Source organism: Mobula birostris, chromosome 31 (genome assembly GCF_030028105.1).
Source record: "Mobula birostris isolate sMobBir1 chromosome 31, sMobBir1.hap1, whole genome shotgun sequence".
Taxonomy (NCBI): Eukaryota; Metazoa; Chordata; class Chondrichthyes; order Myliobatiformes; family Myliobatidae; genus Mobula; species Mobula birostris.
The window spans coordinates 28176353-28200610 of record NC_092400.1 but is presented as its reverse complement, the minus strand read 5'-3'; the positions used below and the strand labels follow the sequence as shown (position 1 = coordinate 28200610).

At 42.7% G+C, this 24258-nt stretch overlaps 1 protein-coding gene across 3 annotated transcripts in view; it reads left to right on the top strand.

Moving 5' to 3' along the window:
* Window positions 1–24258, top strand: part of ttc28 (tetratricopeptide repeat domain 28) — a 945172-nt gene that overhangs the window by 693021 nt on the left and 227893 nt on the right. For all 3 annotated transcript variants that reach the window (XM_072248021.1, XM_072248020.1, XM_072248022.1), the window contains 3 exons: window positions 1614–2955; window positions 14357–14880; window positions 17793–17902. In XM_072248021.1, the coding sequence (XP_072104122.1) occupies window positions 1614–2955; window positions 14357–14880; window positions 17793–17902 (1976 nt within the window). The remainder of the gene's footprint in view (window positions 1–1613; window positions 2956–14356; window positions 14881–17792; window positions 17903–24258) is intronic.

The window sequence follows — 24258 nt, the reverse complement described above, 5'->3', positions numbered from 1 at the left end:
TTTCCTAGATAGTTGTGGAGGCTAAGTCTTTGAATATATTTAAGGTGGTGGTTGATAGGTTCTTGATTAGTTGGGACATTAAAAGTTACGGGGAGGAGGCAGGAGAATGGGTTTGAGAGGGCTAATAAATCAGCCTGGGTGGACTGGTGGAGCAGACTTGATGGGCTGAATGGCCTAATTCTTCTTCAGTGTCTCTTGGTCTTCTGGAAACAAGTTTGTTTTAAGTTGCAGAGAGGGTGGAGGGTAATGATGGATAGGACTTAAGGAATATCTCTGATGGGGTGAGAGCAGGGATGTCATGATGATAAGCAAATAAATGGAGGGAGAGAGAAAGAGGTGATTAATTCTGATACCGACTGGGAAAGTGAATTTACATGTTTTAACCAAGGAAAATATCCATTTTTAGTGTATGCAATGAAATGTTTGAATAAATAAGTAGGTTCTGTGCTTTAGGGAAATAGAGAAAGGAGAAGAAAATTACAGAGGAAATTCCTGTGATTAGTGCCAAGAGCATAAAACATATGAGCAGAATTAGTCCATTCGGCCCATTGAGTCTGCTATTTGTGATGGAGCAAATGGTCAGAGTGGGAAGAATGTAGAGAGGGAGAGATCTGGTAAAGCAGATAGAGCAATAAAGATGGGAGGTGCTGATTTCACAGATGAATCTGAACAAAAGGATGAGAGTTTGAATGTGATTATTAGTTCACCGTGAGCCAGTATCAGTCAGCAGTTATGGGAATGGGGCTGAATGGGACTCGTTAGAGGATAGGATAGGAAATCACAGCAGAGCTTTCAATGAGCTTAAGTCAATAAAGAGAGCATTGGAATGAAAGTGTTGTCTGAAAGTAATAAAAAAAATATTAGACCATAAGGCATTAGGACAGAATTAGGCCATTCAGCCCATCGAGCCTGCTGTACCATTCGACCCCTCTCAGTCCCAATCTCCTGCCTTCTCCCCTTTGGTGGGAGTTGTAGCAGCAGACGGCCTGAGAAAGAGGTGGACATGGACAGTGCCATAGAAGTGGCAGTACTCAGTTCATACAAATGAACAGGCATGGAGTCTTCCTTATATCAATGATGCATAGCCGTCCGGTGGTGCAGTGGCATCTGCACCAGACTTCGAGGTGAGTGGTCTAGGGTTCAAATCCAGCTGGCTCCTTGCGTGCTTTCCATCCGGGCTAGGTTGAGTGTTGAGCTCACAACTTGGCCTCAAATGCTAAAGGAACAGCTTTCGGATGTGTCACAAAGTGTGGAGAGGAATAACAATGATGCATAATCATAAATGTTTTGTCACAGTTTTCTGCACCATATAAACCAGCCGTCGGCATTGAACAGCATTAACCCCAAGTAGCCTCTTAACCCGCAAATGTTGCAATTCTAACTGTGTAAAATCCAGGGTGGTAAATTAATGTCTGCATTGGGAACAGTAAAAGATAATGGAATCCACATGTAACAATCATAAATTTTGAAGCAGGTAAGTTCTGACATACTTGCTGAAAGCTCCCGTTCCACTTTGATGTGTGCAGCACTTTTTAAAATCAAAGACTGACTATCTGAATTGTTTTCACTTCAACGACAGCTAAACCAATCTTAATTGTGCTTTTGTTAATTAGGTATAATCCACCAGATGAAAGGAGACTATGAAAGTGCACTGAAACTCCACAAGACTCACCTCTCCATTGCTCAGGAGCTCAATGACTACGCCGCGCAGGGAAGAGCTTATGGAAATATGGGGAATGCGTATAACGCACTGGGCTCGTATGACCAGGCAGTGAAGTACCACCGTCAAGAACTACAGATCTCCATGGAAGTAAATGACCGGGCATCACAGGCATCGACCCATGGCAACCTTGCTGTTGCCTACCAGGCCCTGGGTGCCCATGATAGAGCCTTGCAACATTACCAAAGCCATCTGAACATAGCACGGGAGCTGCGGGATATACAAAGTGAGGCCCGTGCGCTTAGCAACCTGGGCAACTTCCACTGCTCAAGAGGAGAGTTCGTTCAAGCTGTTCCATACTACGAACAGTATTTACGCTTGTCCCCTGACTTACAAGATATGGAAGGCGAGGGGAAAGTGTGTCATAACCTTGGCTACGCACATTATTGTCTTGGAAGCTACCAGGAGGCTGTAAAGTACTACGAACAAGATTTAGCTCTAGCCAAGGATTTGCATGATAAACTTAGCCAGGCAAAGGCTTACTGCAACTTGGGCCTGGCATTTAAGGCCCTTACCAACTATACTAAAGCAGAAGAATGTCAGAAATATGTTCTATCATTAGCCCAATCTCTAAACAATCCTCAAGCCAAATTTCGAGCCTTGGGCAATCTGGGTGATATTTTAGTGTGCAAGAAAGACGTGAATGGCGCAGTTAAGTTCTATGAACAGCAGCTGACCTTGGCTCATCAGGTTAAAGATCGGAAACTTGAAGCCTCAGCTTATGCAGCTCTGGGTACTGCCTACCGACTAATACAGAAATACGACAAAGCACTGGGATATCACACACAAGAGCTTGAGGTCTATCAAGAACTGGGTGATTTGCTGGGAGAATGCAAGGCACATGGGCACCTTGCAGCAGTCTACATGGCCCTTGGCAAATACACCATGGCTTTCAAATGTTATGAAGAGCAGCTGGATTTGGGGCAGAAGCTGAAAAACCCCAACATTGAGGCACAAGTCTATGGCAACATGGGGATCACCAAGATGAATATGAATGTCATGGAGGATGCAATCGGCTACTTTGAGCAGCAGCTGGCGACCCTGCAGCAGCTGAGCGGTAATGATGCCGTGTTGGACAGAGGGCATGCTTATGGAAACTTGGGAGATTGCTACGAGGCGTTAGGAGATTATGAGGAAACTGTCAAATATCACGAACAATTCTTATCGGTGGCACAGAGCCTTAATCGGATGCAGGAGCAAGCCAAGGCCTATCGGGGGCTTGGAAATGGACATCGGTAAGTACCAAGCTAAATGAAGCTTTTGTGTGTGTGTGTGTGTGTGTGTGTGTGTGTGTGTGTGTGTGTGTGTGTGTGTGTGTGTGTGCACGCGCGCGCGCGCACGACTGGGGAGGGTTGACTCATTTTATGTTGTCATGTACAGTATGTTAAGGAAGGTGGTGAATTTTGGAGCTCGGGTTGAGGCGTTTGATGTTGCGGTGTTGGGCGAGCTTGGCAATTAGCTTCCAGACATTTCACCACCAGCTATGGTGACCTCCTTAGTTCGCAGTTGTTGGTGTTTCTCCCTGGGATTGTTCGCGTTTACATAGACCCCCCCCCCCATTCGCTTGCCTTGGTCCTGATTGGTTACCCCTTTGGTTGACCTGTAATTCTATTGGCTCGCGTTTCTTTGGCTCTTAGGGGTTTGTAGATGATGTCTATTTCAATGCTTTTTTTTATGGAGCTATCAGAAGAGAACCACGCTTCTGATAACCCCGAGAATTTTTAGGCGTGCGGACTTTTAGAAGTGTCGTTCTCTTCTGATAACACTGCAAACAAACATACCAAAATAGACACCATCTACGTACGCCTAAGGGCCAAAGAAATGTGAGCCAATGGAGTTCAAAAGTCAACTGAAGGGGTAGCCAATCAGGATCGAGACAAGTGAACTGGGGGGGGGGCAGTATATAAATGCGAGCACACACAGAGGGAAGCACCAACAACTGCGCACTGCGGATGTCACCTCCACTGGTGATGACTCATCTGCAAGCTAATTGCCAAGTTCGATGAACGCTGCAACATCAAACAATATGGGTATCTCTACCCTGCCTGTGCACAAGCCATAATTGTTCACTCACTGCTGAGAGGAAAAAAAAACACTTAAGGTTTATAAGATTTACCAAATTATACATAATGGCTCTAAATCAGTTTGTTTCAGACCATCTGTGGAAGCAAATTAATTCAGTTAAAAATGACTGAATAAGCATCTGTACTAATCATCTAACTACAGTGAATGTGAAGCCTGATCAAAGCAGAGCTAATAAAGCTTTATATCCTATTATAGTGCAGTTAGTATATTGTATTGATATTCTTGCAGTACTGCTATTCCTGAGGCTTTAATTAGATCCTCCAAATAGCAGATGAATACCATTACAGAATGTTTTTAAATAGTCGGGGGAAGAATGGGTACCGGGAAAGGAAAATGCCAATATTTGAAATGCTTCTGCTAATATACAATGGAAACCACTTTGCACAGATGGGTGACTCACTTTAAATCTCCCTTGCTCTGGATTTGGCAGAAGTTCAAAGTTCAAAGTACTTTTATTATCAAAGTACATATATGCCACCATCTACAACTCTGAAGTTCATTTTCTTGTGGGCATACTCAATAAATCTATAGAATAATAACCACAACAGAATCAATGAAAGACCCACCGACTTGGGTGTTCAACCAGAGTGCAGAAAACAACAAACTATGCAAATACAAAAAGAAAGAAATAACAATAATCAATAAATAAGCAATGGATTTTGAGAACATGAGGTGTAGAGTCCTTGAAGGTGAGTCTATTGGTTGTAGGACCATTTCAATGAAGGGGCTGTGCTGACTGTTTGGGAGGGCTTTACCTGTGATAGACTGGCCATATCCATTACTTTAACCAGGAAATTGTTTGAGTTTTACCGTCCAGAATTGTGTTAGCCATCAGTTCTGGTGAGATTATAGAATCAGACAAGGCACTTTCAGCCAAGGTACGTATTGAAAAGCCTGAGGTTTTTCTGGCATCGATCATATATTCAATGACGTACTGTGAGTCATTGCACAATGCAAGTGTCTGCCCAAATCAATATAAATCAGATCTGAAAGTCCCACACTAAGACTATTGTGGATCAAAATCAGGAGAGATAGGAGGACATTGCATAATGTGTTTTGTTTCCATGAGATTTGAAAGGGTATGCTGCTGATCTCGAGGGATCTCACAGGATGGCTTCAGGATTGACTACAGACTGTGCAGCCACCTCCCACGGTCCACAGGGTGTGCTAAATAACTCTGAATGTTTTTGTTTGCATTGAGCTGCTACTCAGTGGGTGAATCAGTGGTTCAGCTGGCAGCTCTCGGATTACATGACCTATTCCTGCTTCTGTTTCTTCTGCTCTTATGTTCTCTCCATTGTTGGAGACTATGATAGGCCACTCTTAGCGGTTCTGGAGACAAAGACATGTCTACATGCAAAAATCCTACTCCCGAAGAATCTTCAGAGACATCTGGACATGCTTGCAAAGCAATTTATTCACAGCCCGAGGTTTTTTATTTCAAAAATGTGTTTCATTTATTTTAATGAAACAATGGGCGTCATTGGGAGCATAGTGGTTAACCTTACACTATTGCAGCGTCAGTGACCTGGGTTTAATTCTTCCGTTGCACATCTTGTAGGAGTTTGTACATCTTTCCTGTGGGTGCAAACCCTTTATATGCGGTGGCTCATTTTATGTTCTTCGTGCGGACCTTCCTCAACAAGCCTTTGCAATGTGTTCAGGGTATCCATCAGCGTGTAGCTCTGCATCCTGGAATCTGCTTATGCTGGAGACCAGTTTCGGGCAGCTCAAAGTGAATCTTTCACCAAACTGGTGACCTTACAACAACAGTTCGTGTTTGCCTCAGGACGTGCCCCTGGGAACAGTCTGTAGATCGGAGCCTTCTGTTTCAAAGCTGCTTGTAGCAACCTCAACAAGGAATTTTGTGTCCTTTTTCCAACCTTCTTGGTAAACACTGCCACAAAGAGGCGGGTAATCAGCTTATAAAGGGCACAGCCATCTCAAGGGCTCTGTGCAGGAAGGATCTGAAAGGGAGGACCCCAAGATTGCCAGCCAAGTGAGGGAGATACTTGCGTTTGCTTCTGAATTCCAGAGATGTGACACTCTGCTTGGCAAACTGGTGGACGTGCTTCACCCTGGATCTCCAGGTCAAATGGACGATGGCCTCGGGGACCACTGGGATGCAGGAGCAGGTATAGGCCACACTTGCTCCACGTACAGTGACATTGAGAGCTCCTCATGGCCAATATCCAGATTCATGCTCAGCATCGAGAATAATTGACACTCTCAACATACTGAATGTTTGTTTTACCTGGGATCTCCACTCTGGACAGTTCCAGCCATATGCCTCAGTTACTCCAAACCAAACTCCTAGAAACTTTAGGTAGTCAGTCTTGATGATCAAGGATGAAGAGGATCAATCGGGCCAATTGCCAAAGAAGGTGGCCTCATCCCTGTTGCAATTGATTCCTCATCTCCTGACTTGGGCTAGTTCCACGTGGTCACACATACTGGTTAATCGGTGGTCCTACCTTGGGTATGAGCAGAAGAAGATTATGTAGTTCATGTACAGGGAAGCTTTGATCTGAGTGGCCCAGTATGTCCAAGTCTGGATTCTGAGTGGTATGTGAAATAGTGCTGGACAGCTTTGGCCCTGTTCTGGCACTAGAGGTACCATTGCTGGGACTGCTATTTGTTGCTTGGAGCAATATCAGAGAGGTCACTGGGTCTTTCTGCTCATGAAAGAAAGAGTTAGGAGCACAGGACAATACAAGAACAAACTCTTTAGCCCATGATGTTGTCCCAAACTGTGCCAAATTCCAGGAATCAATTAAATAAATTTTCCCTGAACTGCTTCTAATTCAGGTACTTCCCTCCTAAATCAGGAGCCCTAAACCGAGAATGGACTCATTCCGGACTGAAAGTTAGAGGGTAGGGGATAGCCAATATAAAAAGGTGAGGGGAAGGGGTGGACCAAGAGTTGGCAAGTGGTAGGTAGGTCCAGGTGAGGAGAGGTGATGGGCAATTGCAGAAGGGAAGAGTGTAAACAGTGTAAGAGGCTGGAAATGATAGGCAGAGGCAACGAGGGACTGCAGATGAGGTGTGCTGGAGTGAGTCCCTGGATCTTTTTAAGAGATGGGAGAAAACTGTCTCTTTAGCAGAATAAAGAAGCTAATGGGATGGATCTTGAGATAGCCCATAATTCCATAGTTGTGCTTTGACTTGGACAGATTAGGAGAGTGGGTGAAGAAGCGGCAGATGGAATATAGCATAGAAATGTGTAAGGTTACACACTTTGGGAGGAAGAGTAAAGATGTGGACTATTTTCCGTGTAGGAAGAGAATTCAGGAATCAGAGGTACAAATTGAATTAGGAGACCAAGTTTAGGATTCCTTTAAGGTCACCTTGAAGATTGAGTTGGTAGTAGTAGTAGTAGTGGGCTTCTGTAGGTCTGGATTGACCATGGATTCTGCATCCTAGCGGTCTTGATATGCAAACCTGGGCTGTGCAATATAGAGAGCAAGCTGTTGCCCATGTCGCAAGCTCCCCCTCTCTAGCACCAGCAGTGTCACAGGGGTTGTCAGTCTGCATTGAACTCACTGTAGGACTGCCTTAGGGACTTTAACTCTGGATTTCTCCCTCAGGGTTTACTCCTAAAGCCTTCCCCGTGAGTGTGTATAGCCACAAGGCAGTGGAGGTTTGAGATCAGAGTTTTCCTTCTCCTAGATGAGCTGCCAGCCACGGCTGACGAGCCCCAACCACCTGGACCAACTGGTTTTAAGGTGCCAGTAACGCACCTTTGCTCTTTCTCCTGTTAGTAGCAATGGTTCCGTTGGGCTTAGTAGCTAAGCCATACATGAAGGCCAGGAGCTGGACCTGGTTGTCAGAGGCTGTTTGAGGTGCACGCCATTGGGGGCATTTAATAGGTAGTGAAGACCTATCCCCATTACCACCCCCTGCTATAACAATCTTAAGGAACTTTACAGAGTTGGTAGTCAAGAATGCAAATGCAATATTAGCTTTCATTTTGAGAGGACTAGAATATAAAAGCATGGATTTACTCCTGAGGCTTTCTAAGGCATTGGTCAGACTGTATTTGGAATATGGTGAGCAATTTTTGGCCCCATATCTAGGGAAAGATGTGCTAGCTATGGAGAGGATCCAGAAGAAGTGTTTAAGAATAAACCTGGGAATTTAAGGATTGATGAATGATAACCGTGGGCCTGTGCTTGGTGGAGTTCAGAAGGATGAGGGAGCATCTCACTGAAACCAACTGAATAATGAAAAGCTGGAATAGAGTGGAGGTGGAGAGGGTTTTCCCATTAGCAGGAGAGCCTCGAACCAAGGAACATCCCTTTGGAACTGTGATGTGGAGGAATTCTTTTAGCCAGAAGTTGCTGAATCCGTGGGATTTGTGGTCAAATTGCTGGGTGTAGTTTAGACAAGGATTGATAGGTTTTTGATTGGTAAAGGCATGAAGGGTTTATATGGAAAATGGGGTTAAGAGAAAAATAACCATGGTGGAACAGACTCAGTTGGCTGAATGACCTAATTCTACTCCTAGATCTTAATATTTATGGTTTCCAAAAGAATCATTGTTGACATAGGTAACCCTGATAAAATCTTATTCTTGAGGTTTAGTTCAGCAAAAGTAAGCCGTTTGAGCTCTCCTAACAAGTATCCAGATTCAGCAGCGTTTGTACCCACTCAAGATGATTTAAATATTTTTGACAGGACCATTTGAACACACAACTTTTCTGGGTATCATTAGATGACTGTAGATCCAAAGTAGTTGCAGCCTAATTATCCTTAAACTTCATCTGTGAACATGAAGTTGGGTTATTCCACAATATGTATCCTAATTGAGAGGAGATGGGAGTCCTGTTATACTTGCACAGCAGTCCTCCACAATGGGAACCTTTAGTTGGTAAGGAGGGTCCCAGCTGGGACGCATTATTGAAAGTATTTGATTGCATGGTATTTTGTAATTCCTCTGAGTAATATTTCCCACCTGGGACCATTTTTACTGGGAAGTCTCTGAACAATAAAGGCAGCAAGAAGAAGTAAAACAATTGGGATTGTATTTCTGTGCTGTACATGGGTCAGTGAATTGAGTGGGGTCCAGTCAACAGGATTATAGTAGCATATGATCCATCAAGCCCTCTTGAGTTTGGGAACTAACTGTAGGAATTTATTTGTACAATGCTGTCTGGGTATTGTGTCATTGGCCTCTCAGCTGTGTAGTCTGATGTTGTAACTCACCTGTACACCTTGATAACAAAGCTCTGTCAGGAGGAAATGGACTTTATCTTAGCGACTGACCTCACAACAGTGCAATCCATTTACTGTAACTGATTGACCCATGATAACGCAGCACTGTCACTGTGACTGATTGACCCAAGGAAACGAGTCTCGTATTGTGCAGTTCTGTCGCTGCATAAATTGCTGACTCACCTCATGCTAATCCAGCCCTGTGACTGATGGACACTGTAACCTCAGTTGTATCCCACTGTGACCAAATGCCATTCCTAAGAGGGTTCAGATTTGTGGCATGACTGATTAACGTTCTGAGAGCAGTATCACCATTATGAATTATTTTTGCAAATCCTATTTCTTTAATCAGGATCAGATTTAATATCACTGGCATATGTGGTGAAATTTGTTAACTTTGTGGCAGCAGTACAATGCAATTCATAATACAGTAATAGAAAAGAATGAATCACAGTAAGTATATAACTACTTATTTAATTTAACTATTTTGTGTTTATGTAAAATAGTTAAATTCAGTAAGTAGTGCAAAAACAGAAATAATGAAAGTAGTGAGGTAGTGTTCATGGGTTCAATGTCCATTCAAAAAGCGGATGACAGAGGAGAAGAAGCTGTTCCTGAATCATTGAGTGTGTGTCTTCAGGCTTCTATATCTTCTTCCTGTTGGTAGCAATGGGAACAAGACCTGTGCTGGGAGGTGTGGGTCCTTAACGATGGGTATTGCCTTTTTGAGGCACTGCTCCTTGAAGATGTCTTGGATACTATGGAGGCCAGTGCTGACTATTTTACAACTTGGTTTTTGCTTTGCTAAGATTGTAATGTAATAGGGATTCAAAAGCTTTCAGTCACAATTGATTATTTCTTTCTGTACCCTCCAGTAGTTCTATTATTATGCTCATTTATTTTTAAATAAATATTTTGTGGAATTTTATAAAAGAATGACATAGCTAACTCATATGACGTCAGTTAACATGTTGTAAAATACTTAAGTGACTGTTTGAGAATTAATCTCTAGTGACTGGCATTTATAAATGATTATTAAGATATAGTGCTGAGTGAAGCAGAGCTTGGGGAAAATATCGAGTGTCCAACCATAATTGAATAATTGTTATTAAAAGAAAAGGTCAGAATGATTCATAGCCATGCTTGCTGGTGTAGAATGATTGAATTTTAAATCAAAGGGTTTGCCATGAGCCAATCCTCAATGAAGTTCAAAGAGCAGTCTCCTCAGACTAAATTTACCACACTGAAGTCAGACTAAGTTCTCTTTCATTTGTTCCAACCTTCTGATAACCTCCAGATGTACAAAGCATGTCCAGGCCAAGCAACTTCCAGTAAATCTCCATACAATGTTCTCTTAGGGTTCAGGAAATGAGCGGTGCTGATTTACAATTAGGTCACCTATGCAATACTTTATTATAATGATATTGTTGATAGTGTACTGTGTTTACACAGAACCATCATTTTTTTTGGAGGGGTGTGGCGCTGATGTATACAGTCAGTAATACACTTTCAGATAACACAGAAAATCAGTAAACTACCGAAGACGTGTTCCCAAGTAGGAGGACATGATCTGGAGTTTCTGAAGAAGATATAGAGAAGAAGCTCACACAGTGACTGATGCAGCTCACGGTATCATTTGTATGCCTCTATCTGCCACTGGTGGATTGAGACCATTAAGCCCTAAAGCTTACAAATCTACTAGTGTCTGTAGTCACTGGCAGACTCCCTGTCATAAATCAAGCAACCTGCCAACTCTCCCAATAAGGTGTCAGTGTGATCAACCAAAAGACAGATGAAAGCAGAAATGAAGAGATTTCCTCTCTCAAAAAGGTGGTAAATGCCTCTTAATTATTTAAGTATCCATATATGTATGTGAATGTGTGTGTATATATGTATGGCTCACTGTTTCAATGCTGCAATATACACACACACACGCACACATTTTGTTACTACTTTTTCTGTTCTGTACTTTTTCTGAAAAATCCTTTAAATAATTTTAAAATTCTTTCATAAATAGCTTTTGGGAATTTAAATGACTTGAGGTGGCACAGTAGAGTAGTGGTTAGCACAACGCTTTACAGTACAGATGGTCCAGGTTCAGTTCCCGTCACTGCCTGTAACGAGTTTGTACATTCTCCCTGTAATTGCGTGGGTCTCCACCAGATGGTCCGGTTTCCGCCCACGGTCCAAAGACGTATCGGTCGGTAGGCTAAATGATCATCGTAAATTGTCCTGTAATTAGGCTAGGATTGAATTGGGGCTTTGCTGGGCGGCGTGATTCGAAGGGCCGGAAGATTCTGTTTCATGCAACATTTCTGACTGAACAGAACACTTATCATACTTCAAATGGAATTTATAAGAGATAAAATAATTAATGAACACGAGGTCTGCAGGTTCTGAAAATCCAAAGCAACACACAGAAAACGCTGGTGGAACTCAGCATGTCAGGCAGCATCTTTGGAAAAGAGTAACTAGTGGACTTTTCAGGTCGAGGCCCTTCTTCAGGACTGATTATAATTAATAATATAATGAAATACTTTTAACATAGTAAAATAAAATAATAATAAAATAATTAGTATGCTTTTAACTTTATGAAATAACTTATTATGTTTACTAAATTTTTTGAATATAATGGAGTTTGTCTGTGTTGAAGACATTTCTGTTCAATGGTTTAATGGTTCAATTTAATATCCATTATACAACCTGAAATCCTTACTCTTTACAGACATCCATGAAAAAGAGAAAAAAACCCAAAGAATGAATGACAGAAAATGTGAGAACCCCAAAGCCCCCCGCCCCATCCCACACACAAGTAGCAGCAAAAGCATCAACCCTTCCCCCTCCCCCATTTGCTCTAGCCAAAGTAGTCAACTCCCACCACCCACCATGCAAGCAATGGCAAAGCCCCCGGAGACCATAATCTAGGGTCCATCAAAAACTACTGCCCATCTCAACACTTCGACATCTCAGACAGGCTCTCTCTCCACTAGCGAGGGAGAGAGAGATGTTGCTCCTGCCGAGGCGAGTGGGGAGGCCAACGGCTCGCTGTTTCGATGCTGCAATCTGCAGTGTCGCTTATTCGAGTTTCTGCAACTTGAGAACCAGTAGACTCTAACTTAACATCAAGAGAGAGAGATGGCTTGAGTGCAGAAGCCTCTGACAGCTGTGCCCACTGTCTCAATGCTTCATTCGGCGACATTGACCTAAGTAAAAGGGAATGGTCTGAAATAATGTACTGCCACAGTTGTTCACTTTATTAGACATGATTATAAAATATAAGGAAACATTCGCCCTAAAACATTCTTACATTTCACACTAAATTGATAATGATGACATTCATTTCATGAATAAAATGGGAGTAGGTTTTGGCATCTGTCTCTGGTGCTGAATGCCTGATTGTTAGACCCATCCCTGATTTGGTCATAGACAACAGCAATGATCAAAGCAGGAGTTTAAAACTTCACTCAAACGATATTTGCAGGAAATTTGATCCACTGTGTTAACATAAAGTCAAATCAGAACATGATCTCTTCTCTATGGAGCAAAACCATCAAGCCTATTTGTTAACACAAACACAAGGAAATCTGCAGATGCTGGAAATTCAGGCAATGCACACAAAATGCTGGTGGAACACAGCAGGCCAGGCAGTTCAGCGAAACGGTCTCCCAGTCTGCATCGTGTCTCAGCAAAACGGTCTCCCAGTCTGTGTTGGGTCTCAGCAAAATGGTCTCCCAGTCTGCATCGAGACTCAGTGAAACAGTCTCCCAGTCTGCATCGGGTCAGACTGGGAGACCGTTTCGCTGAACACCTACGCTCTGTCCGCCAGAGAAAGCAGGATCTCTCAGTGGTGACATATTTTAATTCTACATCCCATTCCCATTCTGATATGTCGATCTATAGCCTCCTGTACTGTCAAGATGAAGCCATACTCAGGTTGGAGGAACAACACCTTATAATCCGCCTGGGTAGCTTCCAACCTGATGGCATGAACAGTGACTTCTCTAACTTCCGTTACTGCCCCTCCTCCCCTTCTTACCCTATCCCTTATTTATTTTTATTTCACCCCTTTTCTTTCTCTTCTCTCTCTGTCCCTCTCACAATCACTCCTTGCCTGCTCTCCATCTTCCTCTGGGCTCCTCTCCCCCTTTCTTTCTCCCTAGGCCTCCCGTCCCATGATCCTCTCCCTTCTCCAGCCTTGTATCCCTTTTGCCAATCAACTTTCCAGCTCTTAGCTTCATCCCTCCCCCTCCTGTCTTCTCCTATCATTTCGGATCTCCCCCTCCCCCTCCCACTTTCAAATCTCTTACTATCTCTTCTTCCAGTTAGTCCTGACGAAGGGTCTCGGCCCGAAATGTGGACTGTACTTCTTCCTATAGATGCTGCCTGGCCTGCTGCATTCCACCAGCATTTTGTGTGTGGAGTAATTTTTGATACGTGAAGAAGCAGAATGTTTGTTTTAAAAGTAAGGTAAGTTTCGTTATCAAAGTACATATATGCCACCATATACAACCCAGAAATTCATTTCCTTGTGGGCATGCTCAGAAAATCTCTAGAATAGTAACTGTAACAGGATCAATGAAAGATCAACCAGAGTGCAGAAGACAACAAACTGTGCAAATGCAAATATAAATAAGTAGTAATAAATAACAAGAACATGAGATAAAGAGTGCTTTTAAAGTGAAATCATTGGTAGTGGGAAATTTCAATGATAGTGCAAGTGAAGTTGAGTGTACTTATCCCTTTTTATCCAAGAGCTTGATGTTTGAGGGGTAGTAACTGTTCTAGAAGCTGGTGGTGTGAGCCCTGAAGTTCTTGTACCTTCTAACTGATGGCAGCAATGAGAAGAGAGCATGGCCTGGGTGGTAAGGATCTCTGATGATGGATGCTGCTTTCCTACGACAGCGTTTCATGCAGATGAGCTCAATTGTTGGGAGGGCTTTACCTGTGATGGATTGGGCCAAATCCACTACTTTTTGTGGGATTTTCCACTCAAAGGCTTTGGTGTTTCCATACCAGGCTGTGATGCAGCCAGTCAATACACTCTCCACTGCACATCTATAGACATTTGCAAAGTTTTACCATTATTTGTTGCATGACGCTTACACTTTTAAAGCAAGGATTATTGTTTCATCCATACTGTTTTTAGTGCATCTTCATGCTCACTGTTCATTAACCAGTCTTTGCCACCCTGAAGCCCCCCTCCCATTCTCTCATTAATTAAAGACATATATGGGGAGATAGTGCAGAAATTAATAACAAAAAATATATTTAAATTCCTCTACTTTATTGCCTTTTTGTTTGAAAGGTATTTAACTTTCCTATGTTTTTGTTGTCCAGGGCAATGGGGAACCTGCAGCAAGCTCTTGTGTGCTTTGAAAAGAGACTGGTCGTAGCTCATGAACTTGGAGAGTCGTCTAACAAAGCCCAGGCATATGGAGAACTTGGAAGCCTACACAGCCAGCTAGGAAACTACGAGCAGGCAATTTCTTGCCTTGAGCGACAACTAAACATCGCCCGCGAAATGAAAAATCGAATCTTGGAAAGCGATGCGGCCTGTGGCCTTGGCGGAGTTTACCAACAGATGGCAGAATATGAAACATCACTGCAGTACCACCAGCTTGATTTGGAGATTGCAGAGGAAACTAATAACCCTACATGTCAGGGCCGTGCCTATGGTAACCTGGGATTGACCTATGAATCGTTGGGAAATTATGAACGAGCTGTGATGTATCAAGAACAGCATCTAAGCATAGCTGCTCAAATGAATGACCTGGTGGCTAAAACTATTGCGTACAGCAGCTTGGGACGGACACATCACGCCCTACAGAACTACTCACAGGCAGTCATGTATTTACAGGAAGGTAAATTAATATGTTCCTATCTCTGATGTGTTTTTTCCCTCACATTTTCCTTTCTCCCTAAGCATAGGTTAAAAATTAGAAATTCATTTGGACAATCCACCCCAAAAATTCCCAGCTAGAATTGGCTTTCTAGGTGTCAAACTGCAAATAAATTTGATTTATGGCTTTTCCTTGTGAACTTCTTTTATCCCTGTGCTTTTCTCTGGCTTGAAAATCCTCCAAGTGATATCAACAGTAGCACTATGCAAAGTAGAGAATTGGTTTTCAGGGAGTTTTCCACCTGGAGTCTGAAACATGGCTCTGCTGAGTTACCGTGCATTATGTGAGACCTGTGACGTCCTGCAACCTGATACACAGTCTGAGCTGTGCATTTTGGCCCCTTTATCTGAGGAGTTGAATGCCTCTTCAGTGTTTACTTCCAAGCCCGAAGTTCTTTCTAGGCTGCCGTTGCTGATTTGCCTGACATCTCAGTTAGGTGCTCATTGAAATAAGGAAGGTCAGCCCAACTCCAGACCTGAGAGTAGATTTCACCTGCTTTTCCTTAACTTCACAGAAGCAGGTGGAATGAGCACATGCGTTTTCCTGCGTGTCAGGTTTTCCCAAATCAGAATCAGGATTAGTATCACCAGCGTATGTGGTGAAATTTGTCGTGTTTGCGGCAGCAGTACAGTGCAGAACATAATAATAGAGAGAAAACATGAATTACAGTAAATATATATATAAAAGTTAAATTTAATAAGTTGTGCAAAAATAGGAGATAATAAAGTAGTGAGGTATTCACTGTCCATTCAGAAACCGCATGGCAGAGGGGATGAAGCTGTTCCTGAATCACTGAGTGTGTGCCTTCAGGCTCCTGTACCTCCTTCCTGATGGCAGCAATGAGAACAAGGCATGACCTGGGTGATGGGGGTCCTTACTGATGGATGCTGCCTTTTGAGGCACTGCTTCTTGAAGATATCCTGGATACTACAGAGGCTAGTGCCCATGAAGGAGTTGACTAAGCGTACTTCAATCCTGTGCAGTAACCCCCGCCTCATACCAGACAGTGATGGAGCCATTTAGAATGCTGTCCACAGTACATCTATCGAAATTTGTGTGTTTTTGGTGATGTGCCAAGTCTCCTCAAACTGCAAATGAAATATAACCACTGTGTGCCTTCTTTATAGCTACATCAAGATGTTGGGTCCAGGTTAGATCCCTAAAGATATTGAACTTGAAGTTGCTCACCCTTTCCACTTCTGATCGCTCTATGAGGACTGGTGTCCTAAACTTTCTGGAGTCCACAATCAAAGTTCTTTGCATGATATAACATTGTCTGAATGCATGGCGTTCCAGTTAGGAACGTCGCACATTCAGATATTTTACTCATTTGCTATTCCTGCCTGCATAGATCACCCGAGCAGTCCCTTGCTAGAAATACTTGCTTTTACTCCTGAAGGTCTTTGAGATGCCTGTGCATGAAGAACTTGTCTCTTGTCGGCACTGTTCTTCACCAGCCTGCCCTGCTCCTTCTCACCTCCCAGGAGTACACTTCCACCCCTCCTCAGCTATTATTACGAGGGGTGATTGGTAAGTTCGTGATCTAAGGTAGAAGGAGTCAATTTTAGAAAACCTAGCACATTTATTTTTCAACATTGTCCCCTCCTACATGTCCAGCTTAGTCCAGCAGTCGTGGAGCTTACGGATCTTGGACCTCCAGAAAGTGTCCACAGCAGGGGTGATTGATAGGTTCGTAGCCTAAGGTAGAAGGAGATGAGTTATACAGCTCTCGTTACATGCACATGCAGGTCAACTCACTGAGTGATTATGCAGAAAGTTTGAAGTTAATAACTCATCAGGGGTGATTGATAAGTTTGTGGCCTGAGGTAGAAGGAGATGAGTTATTAACTTCAAACTTTCTGCATAATCACTCAAAGAGTTGACCTGCATGTGCATTTAACGAGAGCTGTATAACTCATCTCCTTCACCCTTAGGCCACAAACTTGTCAATCACCCATCTGTGGACACTTTCTAGAAGTCCAAGATCTGTATGCTGCACGACCGCTGGACTAAGTGTGTAAATGTAGAAGGGGACTATATTGAAAAATAAATGTGCTAGGTTTTCTGAATTTGACTCCTTCTATCCTAGGCCACAAACATATCAATCATCCCTCCTATGGCCTGGGTGAGGAGACTGCGTCAATAGCTGGAACAGTGTTCCTAAATGCCCATTTCAATAGAAGATGCTAATAACTGAAATTAGTAATGTTAGTTTAATAGTGGCATTACATGAGGAAATATAAAAAGGTGATTTTGTGAACCATGAACTGGAATTCATGACCATTGTTCAGCTTTCACAGGCATCATTAGGTTGAACTGCAGTGCTATTTTAATGCCATTAAAAGGTAGTATTGCAACTTATGGCCCACTATTCCTGAAAAACATCGATGGCTTTTACTACCACAGGCATTGAAGAACCATCCACCTCCCCCTCTTACCTCATCCATTACAGCAGAGACTAGGTGCAGGTTAGGGTTGCTGGTTTTTCATTCCAATTTATATGATTTTCCTCAGGGACGTTGAATTAGTTTAGTTCTTGCTTTATGGTTATGTTGTCTGGAGTGTGACGGTTCAAACCTGATTTAAAAGTCACTAGTAATTGAAGATTTAATCCACAGTGCCTGGGCTAGTTGAAAGAATTTAGCTGCATTTTTCTCTTCAACAAAAAACAATTGTATTTCAATTCATTCACATTGTAGTCTCATCTCCATTGTTCAAGTGTGTAGTGTTCAAAGGTTTCATTGATCTTGTTGCAATACTTCTCAATATCTACTTCTTTTACTAACTCTTAACACAAACTTAATTTCTTTCTACCACTTATTGTTAAATAAGTCTTGCTGGAGTATTTCACAAGATTTCTCTTCATTGCTCAGGTTTGAGGCTTGCAGAACAGCTCGGTCGGAGAGAAGATGAGGCCAAAATCAGACATCGCTTGGGACTTTCATTGTGGGCTAGCAGGAACCTGGAAGAGGCACAACACCAGGTATCTCGCAGCAAGAGAGTCAAGTCCTGTAAATGTCTCATTGGAAAGATGAGTGGCATCACTAGGGCTGGAGTATGGTGGGATAAGTGTTCCATTTAACTTTTCTATTTGTGCTATAATTATTTCATATTTTAGTTTGGGAGTCGATATTCTCGTTGTGTTTGTGCAGGGGAGGGGGATTTGGCTGTTGATGTTCTTGTTATGTTCGGTGCGAGTGAGGTATATTTGGGGTGTTGCTGATCATGTTGCTGTTCCTTTTTTATGCGGAAGAGGTGGGTTTGCTGTTTCTCCTTAAATGACTTGCGTGGTTTTCCTTGTTTTGTGGCTATCTGGAGAAGCAGAATCTCAGAGTTGTATACTGCATACGTACTTTGATAATAAATCAGTCTTTGAACTTTTTTTTGAACCTTTGAAATAAAACTACATCAAAAATGATGGAGAATCATTTGTGAAGGTCAGAAGTGTAAAATTTAATGCTTCTGAGACTCAGTAAGGGATCGCCCTAATTTATTGTTACTAAATTTATTAGGTGTCATTTTGGCATAGTGGCTAGCACAACACTTCATAGTACCTGGGTTCATTTCCTGCTGCTCTCTGTAAGGAATTTGTACGTTCTCCCTGTGACCATGTGGGTTTCCTCCGAATGTTCCAGTTTCCTCCCACAGTCCAAAGACACATCGGTTGGTAGGATAACCAGTCATTGGAAATTGTGCATGATGAGGTTAGGATTAAATCAGAGGGTTTCTGGGTGTTGTGGCTTGAAGGGCCAGAAGGGCCTATTCTGTGCTGTATCTCAATAAATAAATAAACCAAAGATAAAGCTTGAGAGGTTTTAATAAGCTGCTCAATACATTGTTTTCTTTTATATAGATATTTTAGTTTCTTTTAATAATGGTTGGCAAATGAATTATAGCAAAAAAGCACAAGAGACAAAACCAAGTGAAAAAGGCACGTGGATCTCACCAATCAAAGAACTGAAGAAAATTTACTGATAAAGAACTGGGGTTAAAATTAACAAAGGTTGCCAGGAGTAATTCCAACTTCCATTGACGAATGAAAAGTTCTGATCATTCATTCCTTCAGCACAATCCAGGCCTTCACTGAGGAGAGGAATTTATTTAAGAATATTTCTCTGTCTTTATAGTTGTGTTCACTCTGATGCAGTCAAGCAACACAACCAAAGAAATAGATGACCATGACTTATCGAAACTGCCATTACATGAAAATCCTCTCTTTCTGAAAGAAAAGTGATTCCTTTAGAAAGATTGTAGTAATTTCACACTGTGGTGGAAGGGAAGATTGATATGTGATCTGCCGTTAGTTTTTTTCTGGCATTTTCAGTATCTGAAGTAATTTGTCATGATGATAACTTTAAGGATTGTTGCAAGTTCAAGGTCTTCCTTAGAAATCCTAAGCCTTTAATGGTGCTGTTTACTCCATAAATGAGCCAAGCATCATTTTAGGGACTATCCAATATCTAATGATTGGAAATATTAATAATTCAAGTCTTCTTGGGATCAGATCCGAGTTGTTTTATATATTCTTGTGTGCCCTTTACGGACCTGTTTGTGATGGTTGGAGGTTTCTCGGTTAAATAAATTGCTATCTTCTCGTGGACATCAGGTGAAATGCAAAAACTGTAATTTGCATTTACATAATGCCCGTAAGACCGTAAGAGATCAGAGCAAAATGAGGCTGTTTGGCCCATTGAGTCTGCTTGGCCATTCCATCATGACAGATTTATTATCCCTCTCAACCCTATTCTCCTGCCTTCTCCTCGTAACCTTTCATGCCCCAGTTAATCAAGAACCTATCAACCTCAGCCTTAAACGTTCCCAATGAGTTGGCCTGCACGGCCGTCTGTGGCAAAAATTCCTCAGATTCACCACCCTCTGGCTGAAGGCACTTTTCTTCATCTCCATTCTAAATGAACATCCCTCAATTCTGAGGCTGTGCCCTCCCGTCCTAGACACCCCCCACTATAGGAAACATCCCCTCCATATCCACTCTATCCAGGCCTTTCAGTATTCTCCATATTGCAAATAGGTTTCGGGAAACTTCGGAGTGTAGGTACGAGCACATGTTTGGCAGAGGTATCATCCATGGGCCGAACTACTTTGCCATGGTAGGACCATCAAGATAATGAGAGTAACACACATCAAAGTTGCTGGTGAATGCAGCAGGCCAGGCAGCATCTCTAGGAAGAGGTACAGTCGATGTTTCAGGCCGAGACCCTTCGTCAGGACTAACTGAAGGAAGAGTTAGTAAGAGATTTGAAAGTTGGAGGGGGAGGGGGAGATCCAAAATGATAGGAGAAGACAGGAGGGGGAGGGATGGAGCCAAGAGCTGGACAGGTGATTGGCAAAAGGGATATGAGAGGATCATGGGACAGGAGGCCCAGGGAGAAAGACAAGGGCGGGGGGGGGGCGGAACCCAGAGGATGAGAAAGGGGTATAGTCAGAGGGACAGAGGGAGAAAAAGGAGAGTGAGAGAAAGAATGTGTGTATAAAAATAAATAACAGATGGGGTGCGAGGGGGAGGTGGGGCATTAGCGGAAGTTAGAGAAGTCGATGTTCCTATCATTTTGGATCTCCCCCTCCCCCTCCCACTTTCAAATCTCTTACTAACTCTTCCTTCAGTTAGTCCTGACGAAGGGTCTCGGCCTGAAATGTCGACTGTACCTCTTCCTAGAGATGCTGCCTGGCCTGCTGCGTTCACCAGCAACTTTGCTGTGTGTTACTTGCATCTCCAGCATCTGCAGAATTCCTGTTGTTTGCGAAGATAATGAGAGTATAAGGTTAATGTGAGAAGAAGGAGTTTCATAGGGGATCTTTGAGTTTTTTTGTAAAAGAGAATGGTTGATATCACGAATGAGCTGCCAGAACAAGTAAAGTAATCAATTGCTATTTTTAAGAGGCATTCAGATAGATATTTATTTATCTATGTATCTACCTGTCTGTCTATGTATTTGTGTATTGATTGATTGATTAAGATACAGCACTGAATAGGCCCTTCTGGCACTTCAAGCCATCCGGCCCAGCAATCCCCTTCGATTTAATCCTAGTCTAATCACGGGACAATTAATAACGGCCAATTAATCTACCAACCAGTACGTCTTTAGACCAGAGCACCAGGAGGAAACCCACGCAGTCACGGGGAGAACGAACAGACACCTTACAGGCAGCAGCGGGACTTGAACCTAGGTCACTGGTAGTGTAAAGCGTTTGTGCTAACCACTACACTACCGCGCCGCCCCAAACGATGTGGACTTCAATGCCGGCATTCAGATGACTGACATGATGCAGAAAGGATGGCACGAGCATGATGGGCAGAAGGGCCTGTTTCTGCACTGTGCACCTCCGCAACTCCATGTCGTAACTATAGACCGCTGAAGACCACCAATAAGTGCTTCAGTTAGTATCTCCATATCACTGCATTATAATTGCTGTCTGCATAGAGTAGATCTAGGCTACCTGACCCATGTGTTCAAAAGTGGGTATCAACAAATTATGGCCTTGCACTGAGAATGGTAATGTAGTGATTGGCACAATGCTTTTCAGTATCAGCAACCCTGGTTCATTTCCCACCACTGCTTGGAAGGGGTTTGTATGTTTGCGTGAGTTTCTTTTTGTGTGCTCCTCTTTCCTCCCACAGTCCAAAGACATACCGGTTGGTAGGTTAGTTGGTCACTGTAAATTGTCCTGTGATTAAATTGGGGGATTGCTGGGTGGCGTGACTTGAAAGGCTGGAAGGGCCTATTCCATGCTGTATCTCAATCAATCAGTCAATCAATCAATAAATGTATGCATGTATGTTTGGATCGGCCATTGTTGTGTGAGTTCACGTTCAGGTTAAGTTTATATCTGATGCACAGACTGTTGGAGTCAGATTCATTTATTTTCATGAGTTACAACAGTGTTACAGATGTTAATGTGATTTGATTTATTAGTGCTGCAGCGTGCTGGGTGTAAAATGTGCATTATGCTGTATCGAGTGAATGTGCATGTCATAGGGTATTCAGCAGTTTGTGAATGATATATGCAGTATACTGTGCGAAACAAATGCAGGGTTGACAAGATGTGCGGTGCTTTCTGCGTGGATTTAATAGCCATTTTCCCGATATGCCATACACTTCATTCATTCCTTTCACAGAACACTAGACATCCTCCGACTGCTGGAGCAGTGAGTTTTTGTGGTTGGAATGAATTTGCAGATCACATGATATGCAGTACCCCGTACATGAAAAGGAACAGTTCACAATTAATAAAATATTTCTGTTTCAAACCCACAGGGGTACTCAGCAGAGCTGTACTATATTTTGTACATGGAAGACATGACTGTGGTTCATTCTGGATTTGAATCAGAATCAGGTTTAATATCACCAGCATGTGTAGTGAAATTAGTTGCCTTTGTGGTAGCAGTACAATGCAGTACATAATAATAGAGAAAAAATTGTGAATTACAGTATGTATATATATATATATATATAAAATAGTTAAATTAAGTAAGTTGTGCAAAAATAGAAATAAAAAAGTACTGAGGTAGTGTTCATGGGTTCAATGTCCATTCAGAAATCAGATGGCAGAAGGGAAGAAGCTGTTCCTGAATCACTGACTGTGTGCCTTCAGGCTCCTGTAACTCCTTCCTGATGGTAGCAGTCAGAAGAGGGCATGTCCTGGGTGATGGGGATCCTTAACAATGATCACCACCATTCTGAGGCACTGCTGCTTGAAGATGTCTTGGATACTATGGAGACTAGTGCCCATGAAGGAGCTGACAAAATTTGAAGAGTTCTGCTCTTGAAAATTTTCTTTAAAAGCAGAATTAAAAGAGGCTAATTTTGGTCAAGATTTGGTATTGACTAAGGAATTAAAGTTAGCGGTGGAGGAAGCCAAAGGAAGGACGAATTATTAGTTTAAATACACACACATAACCTATCAGATAAATTCTGTTACACTGTGAGGACATTCACGGAAGTAATACAATCTGTGCTGCTGTGACTCATGCAACTGTAAGTACTGTGCTGGTTCTCAGAGTATTCCCAGGCCCCATTTATTTCCTTGTGTAAGGTGGAATCAGGTTTCCCAGCTTTGGTAAGGGAGACAGAATATGCTGATTATGAATAAGCATATTAATCATTTATTTACAAACAGTAAAAAATCGATCAAACATCCAAGTCCTCCTAAGTTACGCAAGCTACAAACCTAAATATTCAACAAACGGATACTTAGCCAAGGGTGCAAGTCCGGAGCATATCTTCCCACTGATTCTTCAGCACCAGTCGCAACCTCAGTGTGAAGAGCCCCTGGAGACAAAAGGCGAGAGACCGATACTCCCACCCACGCGATCCTTATATTCCTGTGGTGCCTGAGACCGGACACTGGAGCCATGGCACACAATGCAACCAACGGGAAAGAGCTGCTACATACTTCAAAAGGGCCAATTGATGACTGGCACGGTAGAAGCAGCTTTCGATCGACAAGTAAACTAACCCCCACACATGGCACCTTGTTACCTCTTCCCTTTCAAGTATGCTAAACAAAAACCCACCCTGATTCTCCTGCCATTTACCTAACCTTGGGTTAATTTATAGTAATTGATTCTTCTACCAATCTGTGGAATGTGAGTGAAAGCTGAAGCACCTGGAGCAGTGGTCCCCAACCACCGGGCCACGGACCGGTACCGGGCCACAAAACATGTGCTACCGGGCCGCGAGGAAATGATATGATTTGGCGATATGAAACGATATGAGTCAGCTGCACCTTTCCTCATTCCCTGTCACGCACTGTTGAACTTGAAATAACCTACCAAATTATACCAAATAACACATAAAACCTAAAATAACACTTACATGTAGTAAAAGCAGGAACGATATGATAAATGCACAGCCTATATAAAGTACAAATAATGTATGTACAGTGTAGTTTCACTTAACAGAATCAGGAGGATTAAGCCAAAACCGATTTGTAGAAAAAAAATCGACACGTAAACGCATGTGCACGTCATGCATGCACACACAAGTGCCCGCGCAAGGCTTCATGGTTATGGTAGTCTTTCTCGGGGTAAACACAAGTGTCCCGTATTTGACTGCTACTTTTGTCCCTTATTTGGGAGTGAGAAAGTTGGCAACACTACTTGAACAACACCCCCTCCCCACCGTCGGCCGGTCTACAAGAATATTGTCAATATTAAACCTGTCCGAGGTGCAAAAAGGTTAGGGCCCCCTGACCTAGAGTAAAACTGGAAGGGAGAATGTTCAAAAACTACAAGAACAATACCTGAGGTAAGAATCGAGTGGACTCCATTGGTGCTGGGTGGAGGCAGGACTTCCTGCAACATCACTCTATTGACGAGGG